The following is a 20,337-nucleotide window of genomic DNA, read 5'->3' as shown; positions in this document are numbered from 1 at the left end:
TTTTTTTTCTGGCAAATTAAATCGCCCGCCCCCTATCTTGAGACCTAAGTTACGCCATTGCCATGGACACGTACGTACTTGATTCGTTACACAATGTTTGGCAAAAGAATTTGTGTTGACCTGCTTGAGAATTTTTGCTTCCAATTATTTCGTCCATATTGTTATATAAACATTTTAATAATTTGCAATGATAAAATTTTGTTACACTCACACAATGTATAAATAAAATAAATCTAATAATATATGATTTTTAAAGAGACTCCGAAAGACCGCAGACCACCTTGTATTTTGCGCCGATATTCAATAATAAGTGGACACGTTTTCAAAAGTCTTCTTACTGGCAATCTGCAAAATAATCAGAATTAGCAAATACCAACAATATTATATATCCTGATGGCTTGACCATATTTTAATATTAAGAATGAGAGTTGACTATTACGTTATATTCGTGTTCCTTGGTTGTGTACTTGGTGAAGATTTTTACGATATTCTTGGAATTGCTAGAAACGCCGACAATAAGGAGATAAGAAGGGCCTTCAAGAAACTTGCATTGAAGCATCATCCTGATAAAAACAAGGTGAGAATTGTGTCAATATATTTCTTATAAATAGACGATCATAAATGGAAATGTAACAAACTGATGTTGTGTACACGACACGTGACTGTCGAATCTCTTACATTTTTTGTGTATTTTCTTTCGAGAGGATGCCTGAGATTTGTTTTGCGTTTTGCTATTTATGTTTGGCAAACTCAAATTCTTCTTTCATTGCTAAATGCTCAGTAGCTTAGAGCTTTATGACGATTGATTTTACAGGAAGATGTCAATGCTCATGAAAAGTTTATGAAAATCAACAGAGCGTACGAGGTGTTGAAAGGTATAGAGCTAGAATTTCATTGCAATTCTGTTGGTTCTGTAAAAACCGTAACTATTAACAAACGTCAAAATCAGGTAGCCCAGACAACCACTCTTTTAAACACAAATATTTCTACATATATTGCATCTTTAATTATCGATATGCAATTAACCTCTGTGTGTGTTTATCAAACAAAGTTGTTTGCCCATGTTTGACCACAAGCATGAAGAAATTGACAATAAATAATAATTGTGACTAAACACAATATATTTGAAGCAGTTAAGTAGCACTGCCATTATGCTCTTATGTCATTTCAGATAAGGATTTGAGGAAGAAGTATGATTTGTATGGAGAAGATGGCCTTAAAGATGACCATTTTGGTGAAGGGGATTATCAAAGTTGGCAATATTTCAATGAAGAATTTGGTGTGTTGGCATAAAGAGTAGTTTAGTGTTTTGTGGAATGTTGGATTGTTTAACTACCCAGTTACGTTGTTTTACTCCAGGAATCTATGATGAAGATCCAGAAATCGTAACTTTAGGATACTCAGATTTTGGTGAGCAATAAATATGTTGAACTTTCACATGATTTCATAGTGATGTTTTCATTTCATTTTTTCTTTGCTTAGAATCATCTGTGCTCAATTCGCATGAAGACATTTGGTTCATTAACTTCTACTCGCCTTATTGTTCACATTGTCATGATCTTGCCCCAACTGTAATTATTTATTCATATATGCTACTATATGTTGTTTTGGAAAGTAAAATAATCAAATATAATAAGTATTTGGTTTTCTATACTTCTCTTGCACAAGTGCAATCAAAAGAGGTATACCCCTATAGCTTATTATGTGTTTTTGCTAGTGGCGTGAGGTTGCTAAGGAACTTGAAGGTGTTGTCAGGATTGGTGCTGTGAACTGTCAAGAAGACTGGGGCTTATGTAATGATCAAGGTGTCCATGGTTATCCCTCTCTAGTCCTCTATCCAGGGGTATGCAGATTGCAAACTTTGACGAGATCTTTTGAACATTCAAAGCAGCTAACTATATCAATTACTGTTGCTCATTTTTTAGGGTGAATTTTACTCCGGCAGTCGCACCACTGACAGCATTGTGAAGTATATCTTAGAGAATTTGGATGCAGTTGTTGTACATCTCCGTTATGGTAGGAAGCGAATGCAGTAAGTGAAATTTTCCGAACTCGTTGTATTGTTTGGCTTGTTTATTTTATAGATTTATTTGATGCTGAGATCGAAGCCTCTCATCTTCCTTGGTTGATCTCGTTTTGTGATGAAAATTATGAAACAGGTTCACATGTTTTCCATTATCGTCGGCTACATGCATCACAACTAGTAAAACACCAACATTTTAAGGGCTTGATTCCATAAATTTAGATTGTATCTCGCACGAAACGCAGATCAAAGTCTCGGCAGTACTCAAATACATGGTGACTGTGGGCTCAATTGATTGCGCTCAAGAGGCAGCATTGTGTAAGACACTGGGACAAAGATCTGGTCTTGTTTTCTATCCTACATACAACGTCACTTCAGAGAGCGCAAAAGTGCGTGCATGTAGCTGAACTTTGTGCTTTATGTATCTATTAGAATATATGAGATAGGAACATTATGTGATATATGTATATATTGTAGGTGATCAACGAGTTTCATAGTGAAGATATAATTAAAGCTGTTCTCAGGCTACTCCCCTCTCTTATTTCCGTGGACGAAGATTCGTTCAAGGTATAAATTATGTCGTCACTTAGTTTGTCAATATTTTGTGTTGTTAGTTTAGTTTTACATCTGCTTTTATGTAGACGGTTGGCGTTGATTCAGAGTCGTGGTTGATTCATTTTGCTATGGGGGAGGTTCAAGAGTTGGAGATGAAAAAATTACCGTCGCTGTTACCAGAGTTTCAAGTAAGCTCATGAGGAAAGAGAATAAAATTGCCCCCATCAACAAAAACTTTTATTTGCGGTTTAAAGATGCCTTTTAATGGACCTTGTCCGTCGTGGCACGGAGCCTGGGTCTAGCCGAGTTCTGACGTCATCCAAGGTAGTTGGTGTGAATATTTTGTATTGAGGAGCCCCTTGTATGACGACCCAAAGTTAGTCATTCCAGACTTTTTGGACGACGGACAAGGTCCATTAAAAGAAGCCGTTTTGCTAACTTTAATTCACTATCGCAAATAAAAATTTTTGCTGAAAGGGGCATTCAAAGCAAGCGGTACAGAGCAGCAAACTTACAGATAATTCAATTCATTTACAAGGTGGGTCATGTTGATTGCGTACAGCTTCCAAATTTATGTAAGACCCATCATGTTCATAAGTATCCATCGGTTGCTCTCTTCAAGCCAAATGGCGCGTACGAGTGGCATCATGGTAATGTTTATCCTCATATATTATCAATTTCGTTATTAAGACATCAGGTGTAAATGTAGACTACTTGTAGGACGTTACACTGCTCAAGATATTGCAGTTTTTGCTCGAGAGACATCTGCTTCTAAAGTACATACCTTGGGCCCGGAGAGTTTTCCAAATCCGGTCACATCTGGCCAAGAAAACTGGTTCGTTGACTTCTTTGCACCGGTATGGGCTGTCAGTACATCTCGACACGCATGACGTCACTTTAATCGTTGAGGTGTTTTGGCGTTTTTTATAGTGGTGTCCGCCATGTATGAGATTACTTCCTGAATGGCGAAAAGCCTCTAAATTGTACAACGATAAGAACGATGAAGTTAAATTTGGCACAGTTGATTGTACAGTTCATGCATCATTATGTCAAAAGGTGCGACTTTTCTATGCAAAATATACTCCATGCTGTAAATATCTTTCCAGTTTATTTAGTGATCTTTGTTCATGATTTGTTTGTCTCATGTTGTAGTACAACATTCGTTCATATCCATCTACTGTCTTCTATAACAACTCCATCCCACACTCGTTCCGTGGAGAACATTCTGCCGATAATCTTATCGAGTTTATCGAGGTAAAATTTTCCAGGAATTTTTTTGCTTAAAAAATGCTTTTGCCATCCTTTTATTTGTGCATCGTTTGTCCCTTGTGGCTTTCAGAATACTCTACATCCTTCCTCTAAAATACTCACTCCCGAATCATTTGACACATTGGTGGGCGGAAAGGCTCAGGGTGAAACATGGCTTGTTGATTTCTTCGCTCCTTGGTGTTCCCATTGTCAAGACTTGGTGCCTGTGTGGAATAAACTTGCTAAGGTTTGTTGTTGCACTAATGCATGCTTTGTTCTATTTATTTTTTTGACACGAGTTGCTTCCTAAACCTTAAGCCTTATCGCACACTTGATTTTATTTCAGAAACTAAAAGGGGAAGTACACGTTGCCACGATCGATTGTCAAGAATACAACAATTTCTGTTCGCGTCAGGGAATTCGCTCATTCCCGACGATAAGATTATACCCGCATACATCACAGGGCATACGAAGATCGCTGTAAGTGTTCATTATATTAAGTCCTTGGCAATATCATACCGTGAACGTGCACAGTCCACTCGTGGATACAATGAACTTGCACAGTCCACTCGTGGATACCGTGAACTTGCACAGTCCACTCGTGGATACCGTGAACTTGCACAGTCAGTTAAATTACATGAAAAGAAGATCGTTTCATGTAATTTAACTGACGTTTCGACATTCGTAGCTGTTGTCATCTATAAAGTCAATGTACAATTAAGGATTGATGAACATAGTCAATCAACATATACAAGTGTATAGCAATATTCTCTGGTTCGAACCATTCACTTTAATATTCTACCAATTTTATTCGAAGTGGCCGTACTTTAACGTATTTTTGATTTAGACACTATCAAGGCTGGCATGATCTTGACTCGTTGTATTCCTGGGTCTTTCAATATCTACCTTCGATTGTTACCAATCTCGATTCCTTTACTTTCGATGAAAAAATGTTGGGTTCAAGTTCTCCGTGGATTGTTGATTTCTATGCCCCGTGGTGCGGTCATTGCATTCACTTTGCGCCCCACTTTGAGAAGTTGGCTAAGGTAAGTTGACTTTAGTGAGTGGTATAAGATCAGATGATGTTGCTCAGAAAGATGGTTTGCTTTCTTCAGAGATTAGAAGGAAAGGTTGAACTCGGTAAAGTGAACTGCGATGACCATTATGATCTCTGTGTTCAAGCTGGAGTGAGAGCATATCCCACAGTCATCTTCTATCGTGGTCTCCAGGACGGACGGACTCAGGTGATATAACGATCCTAGTGTCTGATGCAAATACAGAAATCGCCGTTTTCATTTTGCTTTAATACGTGGTATTTGCGTTTGTGTTTTAGCCCAGTCGAGGTTATCATACGTTTCGAACTCAAGATATTGATGAAATGTACGAAACCACAATGTCCCTGTTGAAAAAATCGCGGAAGAAAGTGAAGAAGCAGAGTCAGAAGGTTAGTGCGAATGAACGAATTTCGTCTGTGAAAAAAATAATGTTCTTTGTGGTTGTTTTTTAGAAAACACCTATTCACGATGAATTTTGAAGAAGTCTAGCCAGTTGGTGCCATTGGGGATGCTCAAAGCTCGTTTCTTTTAACGAATAACCTGGCTAAATGATAGTTAGCTAATTAATGTATTTTCTATGATGAGTTGGTCGTTGTTGAATATTTGCCGATAGTATGTGGAGTGGGGGACTGGGGAAGCCTTTATACGGCAATGGGCTGATTTTTTGAATGTGGACCAAAAACGGTCTTCGTAGGTTGTTGATTATGTCTTGTGATCAAAAAATCTGTTTTCCATCCAATGAATGATACATTAACGTAGGGTCAACAACAGTCAACTTTGTCTCCTGTTACTTTCAACAAAATTTTGAAGGACTGGACACTTTCTTTTTGCTGACGTATTTGACCCAAGAACGTTACACATACAGCATTATCATATACACGAAGTTTTGTTGATATTATTTATAGAGTTAGATATTGAAACAATAAACAAATACATGTAAAAAATAACTTCAGTCAATGTAATCGGGCGAAGTATACTTTTGGGTGAAACGTACGGATCGGGTGGAGCAGGGCATGGTGGGTCTTACGGCAATATGGCGACGGTTCTAGGAGTGATGGTTGATTTGAGTGGAACGATTCACATTGATCATTTTTTAATCCCTGGATCAATTGATGCTTTAAAAAGGTACTTGATATCTTAAAGATCATCATTATTTTAATTTGATCTCTCCTGTTTTGATAAACTTGTTACACAAATTTTGAATGTTGTCTTCAGACTTCGGAAGGCAGGTTTCCCCCTTCGTTTTGTCACCAACACAACAAAGGAATCGAAATCATCATTGCTCAAACGGTTGGAAAAACTTCGCTTCGATATTAAGGAGGATGAAATATTTACATCGCTGACGGCTGCCAGACGTTACATCGAAAGGAAAAATTATCGACCATTTTGCTTGTTGGAAGATGATGCGAAAAGAGATTTTTGTGGAATATCAACAGAAGAACCTAATGCCGTTTTGATTGGTTTACCACCTCAAAACTTTAACTATAATACACTAAACAAAGCATTCAGGTGGGCCTTGCTCATAACCAGGCATTTCCTTTAAATTTATCCAAGTTAATAACTTATATAACTGAATCATGAAATTTAGATTACTTCTTGATGGTTCTCCATTGGTGGCTGTACACAAAGCTCGTTATTTCAAACAAGACGATGGTCTTGCACTAGGACCTGGTCCATATGCTGCTGCACTCGAATATGCAGCCAATACAACTGCATTCACTGTGGGTAAACCGGGCAAACACTTTCTTCCAAGAGGTTTTAGACGATATGGGAATGAAACCTGAACATGTTTTCATGATTGGAGATGTATGCATTTGTATCCAATAATGAACTATCATTTTAATTATTCTCAATCGCTACATGTTTGTAGATGTAAATGGTCCAGGTTAGTAGAGTCCTGAGAAGGACTGATGTTTGATGTTGACTGATGTTTCGACAACCTTAGCGGTAGTCATCTTCATGACTACTGCAAAAGGTTGTCGAAACATCAGTCAACATCAACAACAACATTCCTTCTCAGGACTCTACTAATCTGGACGACCTACATCTACAAACATGTAAAGATACTCCAGGTTCAAACCATTAACTTTATTCTCAATCATCATAGACAATTTTGTGTCTTCATTAGGATGTTAGGGATGACATTGATGGTGCTCAAAAACTTGGCATTAAAGGAATATTGGTATCAACCGGTAAATATTGGCTTTAGTCATAAATGATGAATATATATTGTACTGTGTTATTTCTTCTCTTGCTCAAGGCAAATATAGAGTGAAGGATGAAGACAAAATCAATCCACCTCCTTTTCGAACGTGCAAGAATTTCGCTGAAGCAGTTGACATCATACTCGGGCAAACTGTTGAAGGGATCACGTCTGGCAGTTAGTGAAAGTGTGTTTGAAGGCGATAATTTTTTCATGTGAAGGATTAATGTCGTTTCGTGATGATAAAGAAAAGGATTAAAACAAGTACTATCTATAATATCTTTAGAAGGAAAAAAGGAGTCTAGTCTGAGCTAGTCTGTGTAAAAGAAAACACTATCTAAATAAGCTGTTAACGATTCGTTTTACTCGTCTTTGTAGCGTTGGCAATTTTTTTGGTGAGGTAATAATTAAAATGTAAAATTTGTTCTGATTTTAATTACGATAAGACAATTTGCGAATCGTTGTTCATTTAACTTATGTATGTCATGCGTCGTCCTCGTGTCTTTCTTTCAGCATATAACAGGTCAGACCAGTTCCATCCATTTTACACTTCACGGTTAGCTGGGATTTATCACTAATGGGTTATTTTTGTTGGTGGATTAATTTCGTCTACTTTAAAGAGAAGTAATTGAAAGCTTAAGTGAGGTAGGTTATAAAGTTTTTATCTGTAGAGTTTAATGCAAGGGATTGAACATGATCTATCCTATGTCTTGTTGTATTTAGCTAGCTAGCTGAACTCTAGACGAGTGACTAATTGTGTCTAGTAAATCTACTGTTCAATAAGAATCAAAGCAAAAATATGGGTACGATTTGATAGCTTGTAAAATTAAATAACGTTTTCCTATTCAATCATCACCGATCGATTGACTTAACATCTGCATTGCGTGTTGCATTTCCTTGATTGCATTTCTAATTTTATTGATAAGTATGCACTTTATTGATGCAGCGATTCGTTTAAGAATTTATGGATTTTCCCATCGTCACGGCTCGAAAAGATGCCTACTTTTGGATCGTAAATTTTGGCTTTAATGCATCTTTTTCGACCTAGCTTGGCCGGTTGCATACAACGCAAAATGTCTATAACACTTCAACTAAAGAGTCTGTGATAGCAATGGTTTTTCTGAAAAATCAATGGACTCAGTTTTTTACTCTTGATTTTTGACTCTCGGAAATGTACTTGCTACTTTTGTATGCCTTCTCGGAAAATCTTGTTGAACCAGACTAAGGGTTCTTTGTATATTGATCGGCAACTAAGCCGATTCGCGATGAATAGAATGATTCACAAATTTCGTTTGAGATTGCCTGTTTCTTTTGAAACCCAGACCAACACTAAATGTGCCATAAGGAACACAAGCGATTTAGCTAGCGACAACTTGTGTCTTAAAAAATGCGTTTAATTTTTCTCTACGGAATAATACACTCTAAACCGTAAAATTACAAAATGGATCAATTAAAAACGCGACCAACTACTGTGGATCGCCGACCGAATCTAAGATTAATGTGGTGACACATAAAAAGGTTCGTCTTATGAACGCGTGAACGTAAACTAAGCGATGTATAAAACCAACTATGACGCGGTTTTGTTTGTTTACGCTGTACATTTAATCCGCAAACGACTACACATTTTTTAAGAAGAAAGAGCTTACATTTTTTAAAAATTTACATGCTTAGAAAAGTAGTTAGCGTAATGCATCATTTGTTTTGTTTATAGCTCTGAGAAAGATTAACAAGTTGTAAATTCAACCCAGTCTCCAAGCAATCCCACGCACTTTGACACTTTGTCATTTAAAAGAAATTATCTTTTCACGGGAATAAATGACAAAGTGTTGCCTATGATTTATATGAGTTATATATTAGTTGTTTTTCCAGCACTTCGAGATTTAAGGCGATAAAAAACTCTTTACTGATTTATATCTTCATGAGGTAATGGCGTGGGGAAGGGGGGAGGACACAGATTAAAAGGCGTCGTTTCTCTATAACTCTTGAATGAATGGGCAGATGTTTTATTCAATGTGAACTGTAATTGCTTTCGTGACTCCTGTCTATATAATTGTGATAATTGTGAATGGCCAATCACTTGTAGTCGTGATTATTCACATTATTTTGTCGGTTCTGATTTCCAAATTCCGGAATCTCTATTGCAGATGGTAGTGTTTCTTCATTTGATTGTCTCCGTTGTGCAAAGATAACGCCCTTAATGTTTTTGTGCTGTTTGATATCACGATGAAAAACAAATGCCAGACATGTTATTTTTAGTTTTTACAAAATACCTTGCGTATCTCACGATGTTGAGCATTGATTTTCATTATAAGAATTTGTTTCTTTCCGTGCACATTATTGGCTATCTTTCCGGTGCTGTGTTTCAAATAAGTACTCGCAATGACAATGGAACTTGATGTAAAGATCGGGAAAATTAATATGTCGTTCAGATGAATAAATCAAGTATTTTCAATTATCAACGAATGCTTTTTTTTGTCCATGTGCACTAATAGAAAAGAATTACAATGCGAGAGCGATTCTCATTGAAACACAGCGGTTTTACTTGAATAGTCAGTACATTGTCGGGACCATCAAACAACATCTCCATAAGGGAGGTGAAAACATTGAATTTTGATTAGCGCTTGATAATGTTTTGAAATTAAACGGGAAAAACGTACATGTATGTATGGCAGTTTTTGCTTCATTGTTTCTAGACCAGACTAAACCAAATATTATTCACGTATTTATAAAATGCCAACTATCTCACTTCACTGTCGTGTTCATTATTACACCCCCATATATGTGCTGCTCGTTAAAGTTTCCAGCATGAGTTCACCTCGCTCTATATATTCCTGCCAATACAGCTATGTTTTTCAAAGGTAGGTAATCCATCAATTTCTGATGGTAAACAAAGATCGGAATGGGTGTGAGTGAAAAGCTATTAAATTTAGAAGAGATTTAAAGAATTCGAATACCCGCAGTGTTTCGACCTTTGAAATTGTTCACGTATTAAAACGTTACAGACAGTTCTCTTTGCTTTTGGTTTCCCCAGATCTGGTTTTTGGTCACCGAAAGGATTTTACAGTGGAAAAATTGCAAGCCTATCTATAAGGTAGTTCTATGTAAAGAATCTTGTTTTTAGGTGCTGGATGACTTTTTGCACATAAGATTGCAAGCGCCTTAAGAGCAGACGGAATTCCCCTGCATGAAATGATTCTCAGCCGTGTGGTAGTCAGGAAGTTGAAATGGACACAAACTTCCTCATTGTTGTGGCAATTTACGCTCCACCATTTATTAGAGGACATTGCTGTCCTGTTGATAATTTTAACCCCCATCCGTAGTAACATGTTAAAGACCGTCACATTATAAATGCAATCCTCCTTTGAACACTGGGCTCATTGAAACTTCAATTATTTTCATCATAGCGACGATCCACGCGAGATGATCGAACACAATGCAAAGTTGTAACTTGTTTATGAGATATGCGTTGTGTACGATGAGCTATTCATACTATTTTGTTATCTCTGCCCATTTAGGCAGTTGATTAACGTGCTGATAGAAGTCCGTTGGATATTTGAACCGTTTGAAAATTCCGAAACGTACGCAGGTAACAACATTAATCAATATCACAGGAAGTCCAGCACTGTTGAAAATGCTGTGATTTTAAAGATTTGTCCTCTTGACCTTGTTCTGCTACTTATCCAAGTGAACTTTCTTATCTATCTAGGTATTTTCATTACTAGATTCAAAGGTCGTCTGCTCATTCTGCTGTGAAGTATAAATTTGTTCTGATGAAAACTGTGAAAAACTGTTGTGGCTAAGAATTCGTAAAACATGAAATGAAAAGCTCTATCTTGAAGGTGAGCAAACGAATGGAGAAATGATCACCGGCCAAATGTCTACTTTAAAGATTCGTCGAGAACTTTTAATCTTTTTTTGTTTGTCCATATGCGCTAGGTTTTTACAAATGCATTCTTCCTTGGCGAGTGGCTTAATTATACGGATACGATAATTAGCAACTTCGTTTTCATCTTTTAACAACGCTTACACACACTATTGAAGGAAAACGTACTTTTTTCTAAACAACAAATGCATCACTTTATATTAGGCAAATTTTGCGTGAAATCTTTCGGCATAATAAGAAACAGCTTCTCTTTTATGGAAATCGTCAATGTCTCTAAGCATGAATATCCTTTGTTCGCATGATAGAAAGAAAGTTGATTGAGAAATAAACCATTTGACCTCTTCTGGGATCTCTTGAATCATTCTGTTCCTTGCTTGAAAAGAGAAAATCTTAAAATTGCTTGCAACACATTTTGTTATTTTGCATTTATAATATAATTTCTCACCGTAATATTGTGTTCAGGGTTCATACCTCACGCAACGATATTCACATGATCATGCAAAGAACGAGTTTCGAGGCCAGCGTTACAGTGCCAATTAAATTTCAGCTGGTGTCAAACGGTGTTTCTGTACAAATGTTGGATAAAATATGGGATGTGTTTATCTGTTTTCACCTAGAAATATCTATGGTGATATTTTTAATCTTTGATGCAGATGTCAGCCGAAAGCAATGAAAGTTTCGTAGTCTTTGACTACGTTGCGGCAATCTTGTACAACACGTCTTATAACCAATGCGGGACTATTTCATTCGGCTTAAAAAGAGTTTTGCTTCATTCAAGTACTGATGACAGGCTCTTCCCTAGCGTGACACCTTTTGTTGGGAAATTATTAACTCAGTGTGTTGAATAAAACTATCTTCTTCCTCTTCTTTGTCCGACAAGCTAAAAAATTATTTTGACTGTATTCTGTTTATGTAGCCATTGATGTGAAATCAACAACGAACTCCGAAGGGCTAGAAACAATGAATGTTTTACGCATGTGGCTGCACGTCCAGTCGGTCCTGCTCGGGATCATATTACTTGCCTCACTTTTTCTCAACGTTTTACTTATGAAAGTTCTCTGGATGAAGATGAAGTCAAAACGATGCAAAGGAGACGCGACGAGCAACAATATCGAAAGAATCTACACGTATTTACTGTACCATCTCGCGTTCTCCGACATTCTTAGTGTGTTGTTAAATATACCTTTCGACATCTTTTTCCACACTGAAGTTGTTGTGATCTACGTGTCTCATATTGGCTGTCAGATCTTGCCTCCTTTTCAACTGGCGTCCACTACTGCCCAAGCTGGGACCTATGTCGCTTTGAGTTACCATCGTTTTCGAGCGATAGTGCATCCATTCAGTGCAACGGTGACTGGCTACAAATCGTTTATTATGATCACGTTAATATGGTTCTTCAGTGTTGGTCTTTCCATACCTTATGCTATGGTAAACAGATTCAATGCAACTTCTTCTAAATGCTATGAAAATTGGGGTAGAAAATCGAAGACATTGTATACCTTTTCCATATTCATTGTTCAATATGGTTTTCCAGTGTCTTTAATGGCTCTCTTTTATATCGCAATTGCACGAACGTTGCAGAAGTAAGTATTCTCTTATTGCATCATATAGGCTACTGTACAGATGGTTATGTTCTCAGCATTGTAACTTTATATAAATGGGCTTGTTTTTTTTCTTCCGATGCAACGTTTACTCTGAACAACAATCCCTCTCATTCATTCATCGTTTTATTAGCTTTTTTTTGTCCGAAATTCGCTTTTTTTATCGTGTTTTCAGTTAGTCCTAGGTAACAAGTATAATATTTTTACTCTATTCTCATAAAATCTTCTCAATGTCCATAGTCATCGCACTGCAAAAGAAAAAGTGCGTGTTCCTAGTCGAGATGACGAACGCTGTCACAGACGCATTGTCAAGATGTTGGTGACTATAGTAACCGTTTACAGTGTGTGCATGCTTCCTCACCATGTGTATTGGATTTTCACCAGTATTCATCCGAATGTTGATCAATCTGCGTCCAAGATAGTATCGAGTGTATCATATCTCTTTACGTATTCAAACACTGTCGCCAATCCTATCGTGTTCTTTATTTACAACACGGAGAGTCATTATTATTTGAAAAGAATGTCAAGAAAGTTCTGTTGCGGTCGGACTATGAATATCACGTTTGAACTGGAAAAATGGTCAATCTCATGGTCTGGGGCAACAAAAAGTGATTCGCCTCGTTCATTTGATACGAAGACAACGAACGATGAACAGAAACTTAAGCAGTTATTTCCTCCTAAACCCAGCGATTCCGACGTCGGTGTTTCACTGCCTTGGGAAGCCCAAATTCTCAATTCGCCTGAGCTACTCAGCTACAGAGAATATTCTTCTTCGACTCATTTCAAACATTCCCAGTCCATGGAAGAGCCCATGTATGCAAGTGACCTCTCAAATCCATTGCTGCTCCAAGATATCCCAAGTGATGTAGTACAAGCAGGGTGTAGGTCAGACAATGATGAGAGTGAAAGTAAGGGTAGCAATGCGAATGACTACCGCACCAATACAAGCGAAAGTGATGAAGTATTTTTTGACCAAACAGTAGAAGTTGATCATTGTTTCGATCGAATAGACGTTTTGGGTCATCCTGATGAACACCATATGACTCCAGAAGAACCGTCCAATGAGATCAGGTGGAACGAGGCAACGGACGGATCAGAGTATAACGAAAACGAGGTGTCTTTTGTCAGTGCCGTGATTGATGAAATGATGCGAGATGTTCGAGAGGAACTCAATAGAGAAGTTGTTAATTACAATTTTCTAAACTTCGAAGACATTCTGAATTTGAGTGAGATATCACGTGAATACGTACAGTCCGGTAGAAATCTTGATAGGCAAAGAGAGGATGTTAGGGACATTAGACAGTATCAAGAGAGTGAAGAGGATGAGGAGGTCATACAGGAATACCTTGAAGACCTGCCTGAAACGCGAATGTAGATTTATTTTTCAAAGTATTCAGCCTTGTAAATAAATGTTGCGCTTCAACATAAAATAACTGCGCAAACAAAGACGAATTTGGTATCTGACAAATCAGAGTAGCTGCTTAGATTTTCGGTCTGCGCAAATCAGATTGCGGAAGTTCATCATTTGCAGAAAAGCAAAGGAAAAGGAGGATGTTACGTTTCAAAGAGACTATGTAAAAAATGCATGGTTTGACACTGGTAACAATGTTTTATCAGCGCTATATTTGAGAGGGATAGATTTTTAGCTGAGAGGCATGTTCTAACCTTATTACATAGAGTCTATGTCATAGACAAACAATTTATTGAGTAAAATTCAGAGTCCCACCTGAAGAGTATGTTCTCGTGCAATCCTGTCCTCTTCCCCAAAATTTGGAGCAGGCTTCGCGATACTGCGCCTTTTATTAACCTTTTCCCCCCCACAAATTACAGGCATTCTGATTGTTTTACACTTGAAACGTAAACAAAGCGTTGATTGGATCTGTTACGTAATTTCTTGTTATTCGTCCTATGGAAATGGCATCTGCGATTTAAATTATGCGCGATTAATACTTCCGTTTTTAAAGCGAAATTCGGCTATTATGATCTCCAGCTGTCCCCCGGCCTGTCATCTAATGTATTTTTTGCAATGATGCGTTAAAAAATGAAGCACTTGTGTCTGAAGTATCAAATCATTCTTCACAATAATGATCACTATTAAAAAAAACTATTCTAAAAATAGTAACTACGTCAAAAATTGTCATTTTACGCACTCCTCCTACGCATGAGCAAGGTATTGTGGGAAATGATCAAGATGGCCGATGGTAAAGATGATTCGGTACGCTAAATAGTTGTAATATTTTTGATTTGTTGTTTATGTTTTTTTTTGTACTGTAAAATTGATCATTGTGTTATTTTTATTTTGAACGTAGGAATGTATTTTACTATTACTGAAAACGTTTTCTCTCTTCAGTAGTCATGACGCTTCAATTTGCAGTTTTGTTGTCAGTGTGTAAATAAAATGGCATTATCTGGAAAATTAAACTTGCAATCATTAGTGGGGTTTAAAAAAGAGTGTTTTAGTTATTCATTTTTTTCCTAGTTTGTTAGCAATTGTTAACATTGAAATGTTCCTCGCCCAAAGTCGTACAAGCGATCAAAATTTATATATTTTTGTACTTTAAATTTTGTTCAGGATTTGTTTATGTCGGTAAAAGTTGAAGAGACGAAGAGAATATGTAAAGTGTCGGTTTCATCTAAAACCACTGGAAAAGATGTCGTTGAGCTATTGAAGCCAGACGATGAAAAAACTTACGTTTTAATTGAAATTTGGAAGGGCTGTGGTGAGTTAGTCATTGAGAATGCCGTATTTTTGGATGAAAAATTGGACGTTAAAAATGTCATCGTAATATGTGTTGTAGAAAGACCAATTAAAGAAGATGAAAAGATTAAGAATGCTTTAATACAATGGGGAAGTGATGTTGAGGATGTTGTGTTTTTGCTCAAACAAAAACGTTCTTCAAAACAGGTACTGTTATGTTATATGTAAGTTTGTAAATGTTGTCTGTTATAGTGAGATTGTGTATTATACTCTTTAGAAACAGAGTAAAACCTCTGAAAAACAAAGCTCTTCAAATGCTGATAAACTTTTAAAGAAGCAACGGCTTGTCGAAAGTCTTGAAAAAGAACTACAAGAGAAGGGAAAACAGTTAAAATCCCTTAGGCAAAAAGAGCATGTATCAAAAAATTTTCAATCAAAGTATGTCAGACTGTTGGAGTATCGAGTGATTGAGCAAGATGAAAAGTTGTTAGGCTTACAATCTATACAAGATGAACTTTTTCAGACGAGATTGGAGAACGAAAACCTAGGTATTATGCAATTTTCTTTCTCTATGGGCATGCTTAAGCTTTGTAGTAATAAAAATGCTTCTCTTTAGTCATAGAACTGGATCGTTTGAGGTCAATGCTTGTATTGAAGCATCAGCAATTAGCAGAAGCAACCGCTAGAGTGGAGCTTTTGACTCGTGAACTGGCAATATCTTCTCAACAACAGAACATCAAACTTCCACATCACTTACATGGAAATAATGGTCGCTCTTTTGACCATGGCATGTTAAAAGAACACATTCATCTTAGGAGTAGGTCTTGGCAAAATGACGATGAAAATGACACAGAAACAAGTGCTGACTCAGGTCATGTATCAAATGACTCCCCTTCATATCAACATAGACTTGCTCCAGGTTTCCAGTTTTTTCCTTCTCCTCCAGATATGTACAGTGGAAAGATGGAAAACTTTGAACTGCATTCTGAATTTGATAGGAATGTTAAGCCCTACCCTAGTGAAAGGTTTGGTTTATATGATGCTGGAGTGTATCATGGATTTGATGGGCAAACCAATCACCATCACCTTAAACTACAGCAATTGCAAAACAAACTTCCAGGTGAGGTGGGTGTTAAAAATTTACCAAGACAATATGGAACCATCTCACCACCATCGTCGTTATCATCTATGTATTCAGAATCATCGAGAAGTGAGAGTTTTCTAAGCAACTCTATTGATAGTACATTATTATCTTTGGGAGATGATTCAAGTACATCCAGTGTTCATTCGAGATCAAGTACCCCTACCAACAACCGCAAACAAGTTTTAGTATCACCAAACTCAGCTGAGATGCCAGATTTAAGGCATAGCACACAATTTGACACATCTTCCTCAAAACATTCATTATTGCATCCCAACAACATGGCCTCAGATGACTTGAAAAGAACTGCAGGATCAATATCACTGTATCATAGAAATCGTACGGGATCACTTGATAACAATAATTCCAAGAAAACCGAAGTATTGCATCAGCAATCACAATCAACAATGGAACAGGAGAATATTCCTCCCAATATTACTTTTGTTCCTGAGAAAAGTAATGTGAGTAGCAGTGTTGTATCACCAAGTTTGGCCCGAAGTTCCAAAGAATTTCAACCAAATCACTCACTTAAACTACCCAGTTCACCTGTTACACTGAAAGATGATTTGGTGAAAAATAATCATGTTCCAAGGCCCACAATTCTTGATTTACCAAAGCAAAATTCAAGAACTCTCCCTCAGCAGGGCATAACTCGCAAAAAATCTCCATTATCACAAAGAAAGTTCACTCCTCCAGGAGATTATGTCCACGATACAAAGGTTTTCTACTCGGCTCAGAGAGATACTACAAGTAGTCCTGCAAACTTCTCACATTCAAGAGATGATCGAAAGATGTTGACAGGTTCCGCAAATCAAAAGGAGGAAGCAAAGAGTGTTGCTTGCAATACTAAAAAAAAATGTGATTCTGTCAGCACTGAAGACCAATGTAATAGTGAGGGACTGGAAATGAGTAACATAACATCATTGAAAAGCAATTCACTGACAAGATTGTCTTCACCAGAAATAAAGGGACTCCTGCATGACATGTCTACTTTCAAGATGACAATGAGGGATGTTAAACCAATACAGATTCAGACAAAAGCAGAGAAAGACTCTGACAATAATCCAACTTCAAAACAAACTGAAATAGCTACAACAACATCAGCTGAGAACCATAGTCGCCGAGCATTTTATAAACCACCAAAACCTGTACCAAGAAAGAGAACAAAAACACCTCCACTTCGTGCGTCAGCTTCGCAGAGTAGTCAGAACTCACAGCAAATACTTGCTTCTGAGTTGATTGTAAAAGATGAAGAAAAAAATGTGGACAACATGCCAAATTTAACAAGCAAAAATGAAGATAGAACATTAGATTTAGGGCTTGGTAATAAAGCATATGATTCCATTTTGAGAAGCTCAAAACACAAAGGTAATGTGTGTTCTTATTATTTGAGACTTAAGTCACTTTATGGAAATTTTCTCTTTCATACATGTGCAATTTTGCAGGTAGAAAAAGTGGAAAGAGAGTGAGCTTGGACCCTCATGCTGTCTTGCTACATGCTGCACTTGAAGGAGAACTGGAGCTAGTGAAGAATGTAATTCATCAGGTAGAGTGCCATATGAACATAAAATTTTATTGTCATCAACATTGTGAAGTGGTTGTTGGTAATGCTCTATTAATTGGGATGTGGTGGTACAAATGATGATATTTTTTTATTCAGGTGGAGGATCCTAGTTATCCAAACAATGAAGGTCTTACAGCATTACATCATGCAGTTTGTAACAGTCATGATGATATTGTGAAGTTCTTGGTGCAATATGGTTGTGACATTAATGCAGCAGACATGCAAGGATGGTATGTTAATGCATTCAAAGTATACATCTTACTACCAACATATATGAAGTGTCTTAGGTGCAATTGACTTCTTGTTGTTTTTTCTAGGACATCATTGCATTGTGCTGCAGCTAACAACAGTGTCAGTATGTGTAAGTTTCTTATAAACCATGGAGCATGTGTGTTTGCTATTACATCTATCGAGGGCAAGACACCTTCTCGTTGTTGTGAGAAAGATTTGGAGAACTTTGATGAATGCTTTACATATCTTACTGGTAAGTAATTTAGTCTCGCATGATATTATATAGGTATTAGTATCATACAAGTTTGGAAATGCCTATAATGATGATTTTTCAGAAATCGAAAACAACTTTGGTGTAACCAATGAAGGAGTTGTTTATGCTGTGTATGCATACGAAGCTAAGCAAAAAGATGAGCTTAGTTTTGAATGTGGTGAACGTTTAACTGTTGTACGTCGAGGTGATGTAACAGAGAAAGACTGGTGGTGGGCACAAGACATTCATAACAAGTTTGGATACATACCTCAAAACCTGCTTGGGGTAGGTACATCAATTATTGTTGGTTATATGGTTCTACTGACAACAACGTTAACAGGTTTCATTTTATGATTTAGTTGCAGCCTCGTGTTGCACCTGATGTGTAACAAAGCTACACGATGTCAACATATCTATTCATATTTAATACCCAAGAAGTTATGACAATATAGCTTTTAGCCACAAATTATACATGTAACTTACTTTCCTTAAAATATGTAACTAATATAACAACAAATTAAATATTTAATTAATGCAGAATAGAATCCAATATACATTTTATTGTAAATATTGTAAGAGTAAAAAACATAATATTTACAGATGAGTAATACATACACCAACATATAGTATTGGGTAGTAGCTATCTATTACGGTTTCTTGGATCTCTTGATGTATTGATAATGTTCTTTGGAGTTGCGGCAGCATCATTGCTATTCCCTCTTTGGATGGTGTTTCCTCTGGCTCCACCATTGTTGTTGCCTCGATTACGGAGACGAGGATCCTTCGCCATATTAACTATGTTGGCTTGGTTGGATTCTCGTTGATATGGGTGGAACCGAGCTGAGCGAGGGTCTGTTGGCACTTGGGAGTGAGCAGTTGGTGGTGCAACAGGTGTATGTAAAGGCAGAGGCAAAGGTATTGACTGAGAGGAAGGTTGTACAGATTGATTGCTAGACATGTCTCTAGTTGCCTTCTCATTTGCTTGCTAGAATGGAAAAAAGTGTTATGGGTTGACAATCATGGGTGTTTTGCTAGCAAAACACATCCAACCTTTTTATATTGTTGCAAAAATTCTGCAGCTGGATCACTCATGTTTGGTTGTTCGGAAAAAACCATGCAAAAACTAAAGGCAAATCAGACAAATGTCATAAGTAAAAGTTGATGGATTATTCACAAGGAAGCTCAACTCACATACAATTTTGCCGGAATGTAATGTTTGAAAATTGCGCCACAAAAATTTTAAGTCTGGCAGTTTGGTTCAGTTGCTGGTAGTATTATGTAATTGTAACTTACTCGCCAATCTTTTCCAAAGATCCATTTTTGCTCATGTATAATGTCATACAACCTTTAAATATTGACGTATACCTGAAATGAAAGATGCCAAATGTTATTTTTTTATCAATTTAGTAACCATCGCCTTGACAAATGATCTAACCCTTTCAATAGACGTAATATATCACCACTTTGCATGACACTGGAATAATCATTCCAAACAGACAGATTTATACATCCCGTTTTGTCTGCGACACGACACGATCGCACTTCGTGGCCATCTTTCGTCTTGGTTGGTTTACCTGTGAAAAACGTGGACTCGTTTTTATAGGTTCGAGCTCCACAATGTCATTATTTTTCACTTTACTAACTTATATCAAGAACAATAAATACAGTGTTGATGTTTTTAACCCCAGGTCTGATGTCTTTGATGTTTGTGAACTTCGTATCATCGGACATAACTGCACATATGTTTACATTCATGCGATGGAATAGACAACAATGTTTTGACTGATTTTACAAAGTAATAAATTGACTCGACGAACAACTAATAACTGCCCTCCATTTTGGGATCTTTTCAGGGGGGGGTGAGAAATTGTGTCACTTTCTG

The 20,337-nt window shown here is 37.1% G+C and overlaps 5 protein-coding genes and 2 long non-coding RNA genes across 10 annotated transcripts; 4 read left to right on the top strand and 3 right to left on the bottom strand.

Annotated features, from left to right (window-relative positions):
* Window positions 1-255: 255 nt before the first annotated feature.
* Window positions 256-14,386, bottom strand: LOC124453641. Of its 3 annotated transcripts, none has more exons than XR_006951154.1 (3): window positions 14,295-14,386; window positions 440-563; window positions 256-345 (listed from the first exon to the last, which is right to left on the bottom strand). It is a non-coding gene; the product is annotated as an uncharacterized LOC124453641 (long non-coding RNA). The 3 variants fall into 3 exon arrangements; XR_006951155.1 differs by lacking the exon at window positions 14,295-14,386 and adding an exon at window positions 9,355-9,450; XR_006951156.1 differs by lacking the exon at window positions 14,295-14,386 and adding an exon at window positions 679-798.
* On the top strand, window positions 283-5,828 carry LOC124453636 (dnaJ homolog subfamily C member 10-like). Its single transcript, XM_047004437.1, has 21 exons — window positions 283-577; window positions 815-875; window positions 1,172-1,279; window positions 1,360-1,410; window positions 1,483-1,571; window positions 1,718-1,843; window positions 1,926-2,016; window positions 2,085-2,159; window positions 2,246-2,412; window positions 2,501-2,590; window positions 2,665-2,766; window positions 3,117-3,228; window positions 3,299-3,435; window positions 3,509-3,634; window positions 3,731-3,832; window positions 3,918-4,073; window positions 4,173-4,306; window positions 4,674-4,872; window positions 4,942-5,070; window positions 5,160-5,270; window positions 5,334-5,828. The coding sequence occupies exons 1-21, from the start codon at window positions 422-424 to the stop codon at window positions 5,358-5,360; spliced, it is 2,349 nt and encodes a 782-aa protein (XP_046860393.1). The 5' UTR covers window positions 283-421; the 3' UTR covers window positions 5,361-5,828.
* LOC124453638 (haloacid dehalogenase-like hydrolase domain-containing protein 2) lies at window positions 5,914-7,542 on the top strand. The gene is given in 6 exon segments (XM_047004441.1): window positions 5,914-6,006; window positions 6,097-6,390; window positions 6,470-6,614; window positions 6,616-6,687; window positions 7,010-7,073; window positions 7,142-7,542. Coding segments are annotated over 6 exon segments (792 nt in total). The 5' UTR covers window position 5,914; the 3' UTR covers window positions 7,267-7,542.
* On the top strand, window positions 9,436-14,299 carry LOC124453637 (neuromedin-K receptor-like). Of its 2 annotated transcripts, XM_047004440.1 has the most exons (5): window positions 9,436-10,175; window positions 10,600-10,670; window positions 10,791-10,923; window positions 11,884-12,550; window positions 12,809-14,299. In XM_047004440.1, the coding sequence occupies exons 4-5, from the start codon at window positions 11,928-11,930 to the stop codon at window positions 13,941-13,943; spliced, it is 1,758 nt and encodes a 585-aa protein (XP_046860396.1). In that variant the 5' UTR covers window positions 9,436-10,175; window positions 10,600-10,670; window positions 10,791-10,923; window positions 11,884-11,927; the 3' UTR covers window positions 13,944-14,299. The 2 variants fall into 2 exon arrangements, with proteins under 2 accessions (XP_046860396.1, XP_046860394.1); XM_047004438.1 differs by having other exon boundaries at window positions 9,436-10,670; window positions 10,807-10,923.
* On the bottom strand, window positions 10,964-11,569 carry LOC124453642. Its single transcript, XR_006951157.1, has 2 exons — window positions 11,413-11,569; window positions 10,964-11,340 (listed from the first exon to the last, which is right to left on the bottom strand). It is a non-coding gene; the product is annotated as an uncharacterized LOC124453642 (long non-coding RNA).
* A 287-nt stretch (window positions 14,387-14,673) lies between the features above and the next one.
* LOC124453633 (apoptosis-stimulating of p53 protein 1-like) lies at window positions 14,674-19,084 on the top strand. Its single transcript, XM_047004435.1, has 10 exons — window positions 14,674-14,783; window positions 15,141-15,288; window positions 15,367-15,473; window positions 15,544-15,814; window positions 15,883-17,775; window positions 17,853-17,953; window positions 18,068-18,201; window positions 18,289-18,455; window positions 18,538-18,740; window positions 18,815-19,084. The coding sequence occupies exons 1-10, from the start codon at window positions 14,730-14,732 to the stop codon at window positions 18,842-18,844; spliced, it is 3,108 nt and encodes a 1,035-aa protein (XP_046860391.1). The 5' UTR covers window positions 14,674-14,729; the 3' UTR covers window positions 18,845-19,084.
* On the bottom strand, window positions 18,963-20,293 carry LOC124453639 (SOSS complex subunit B1-like). Its single transcript, XM_047004442.1, has 5 exons — window positions 20,099-20,293; window positions 19,891-20,029; window positions 19,749-19,820; window positions 19,506-19,578; window positions 18,963-19,440 (listed from the first exon to the last, which is right to left on the bottom strand). Exons 1-5 carry the CDS (start codon window positions 20,208-20,210, stop codon window positions 19,096-19,098), a joined length of 741 nt encoding a protein of 246 aa, XP_046860398.1. The 5' UTR covers window positions 20,211-20,293; the 3' UTR covers window positions 18,963-19,095.
* Window positions 20,294-20,337: the final 44 nt, after the last annotated feature.

The sequence above is a fragment of the Xenia sp. Carnegie-2017 genome, unplaced genomic scaffold (assembly GCF_021976095.1).
Source record: "Xenia sp. Carnegie-2017 unplaced genomic scaffold, XeniaSp_v1 HiC_scaffold_25, whole genome shotgun sequence".
In the NCBI taxonomy this organism is placed as follows: Eukaryota; Metazoa; Cnidaria; class Anthozoa; order Malacalcyonacea; family Xeniidae; genus Xenia; species Xenia sp. Carnegie-2017.
This window is presented reverse-complemented; position numbering and strand designations above follow the sequence as displayed.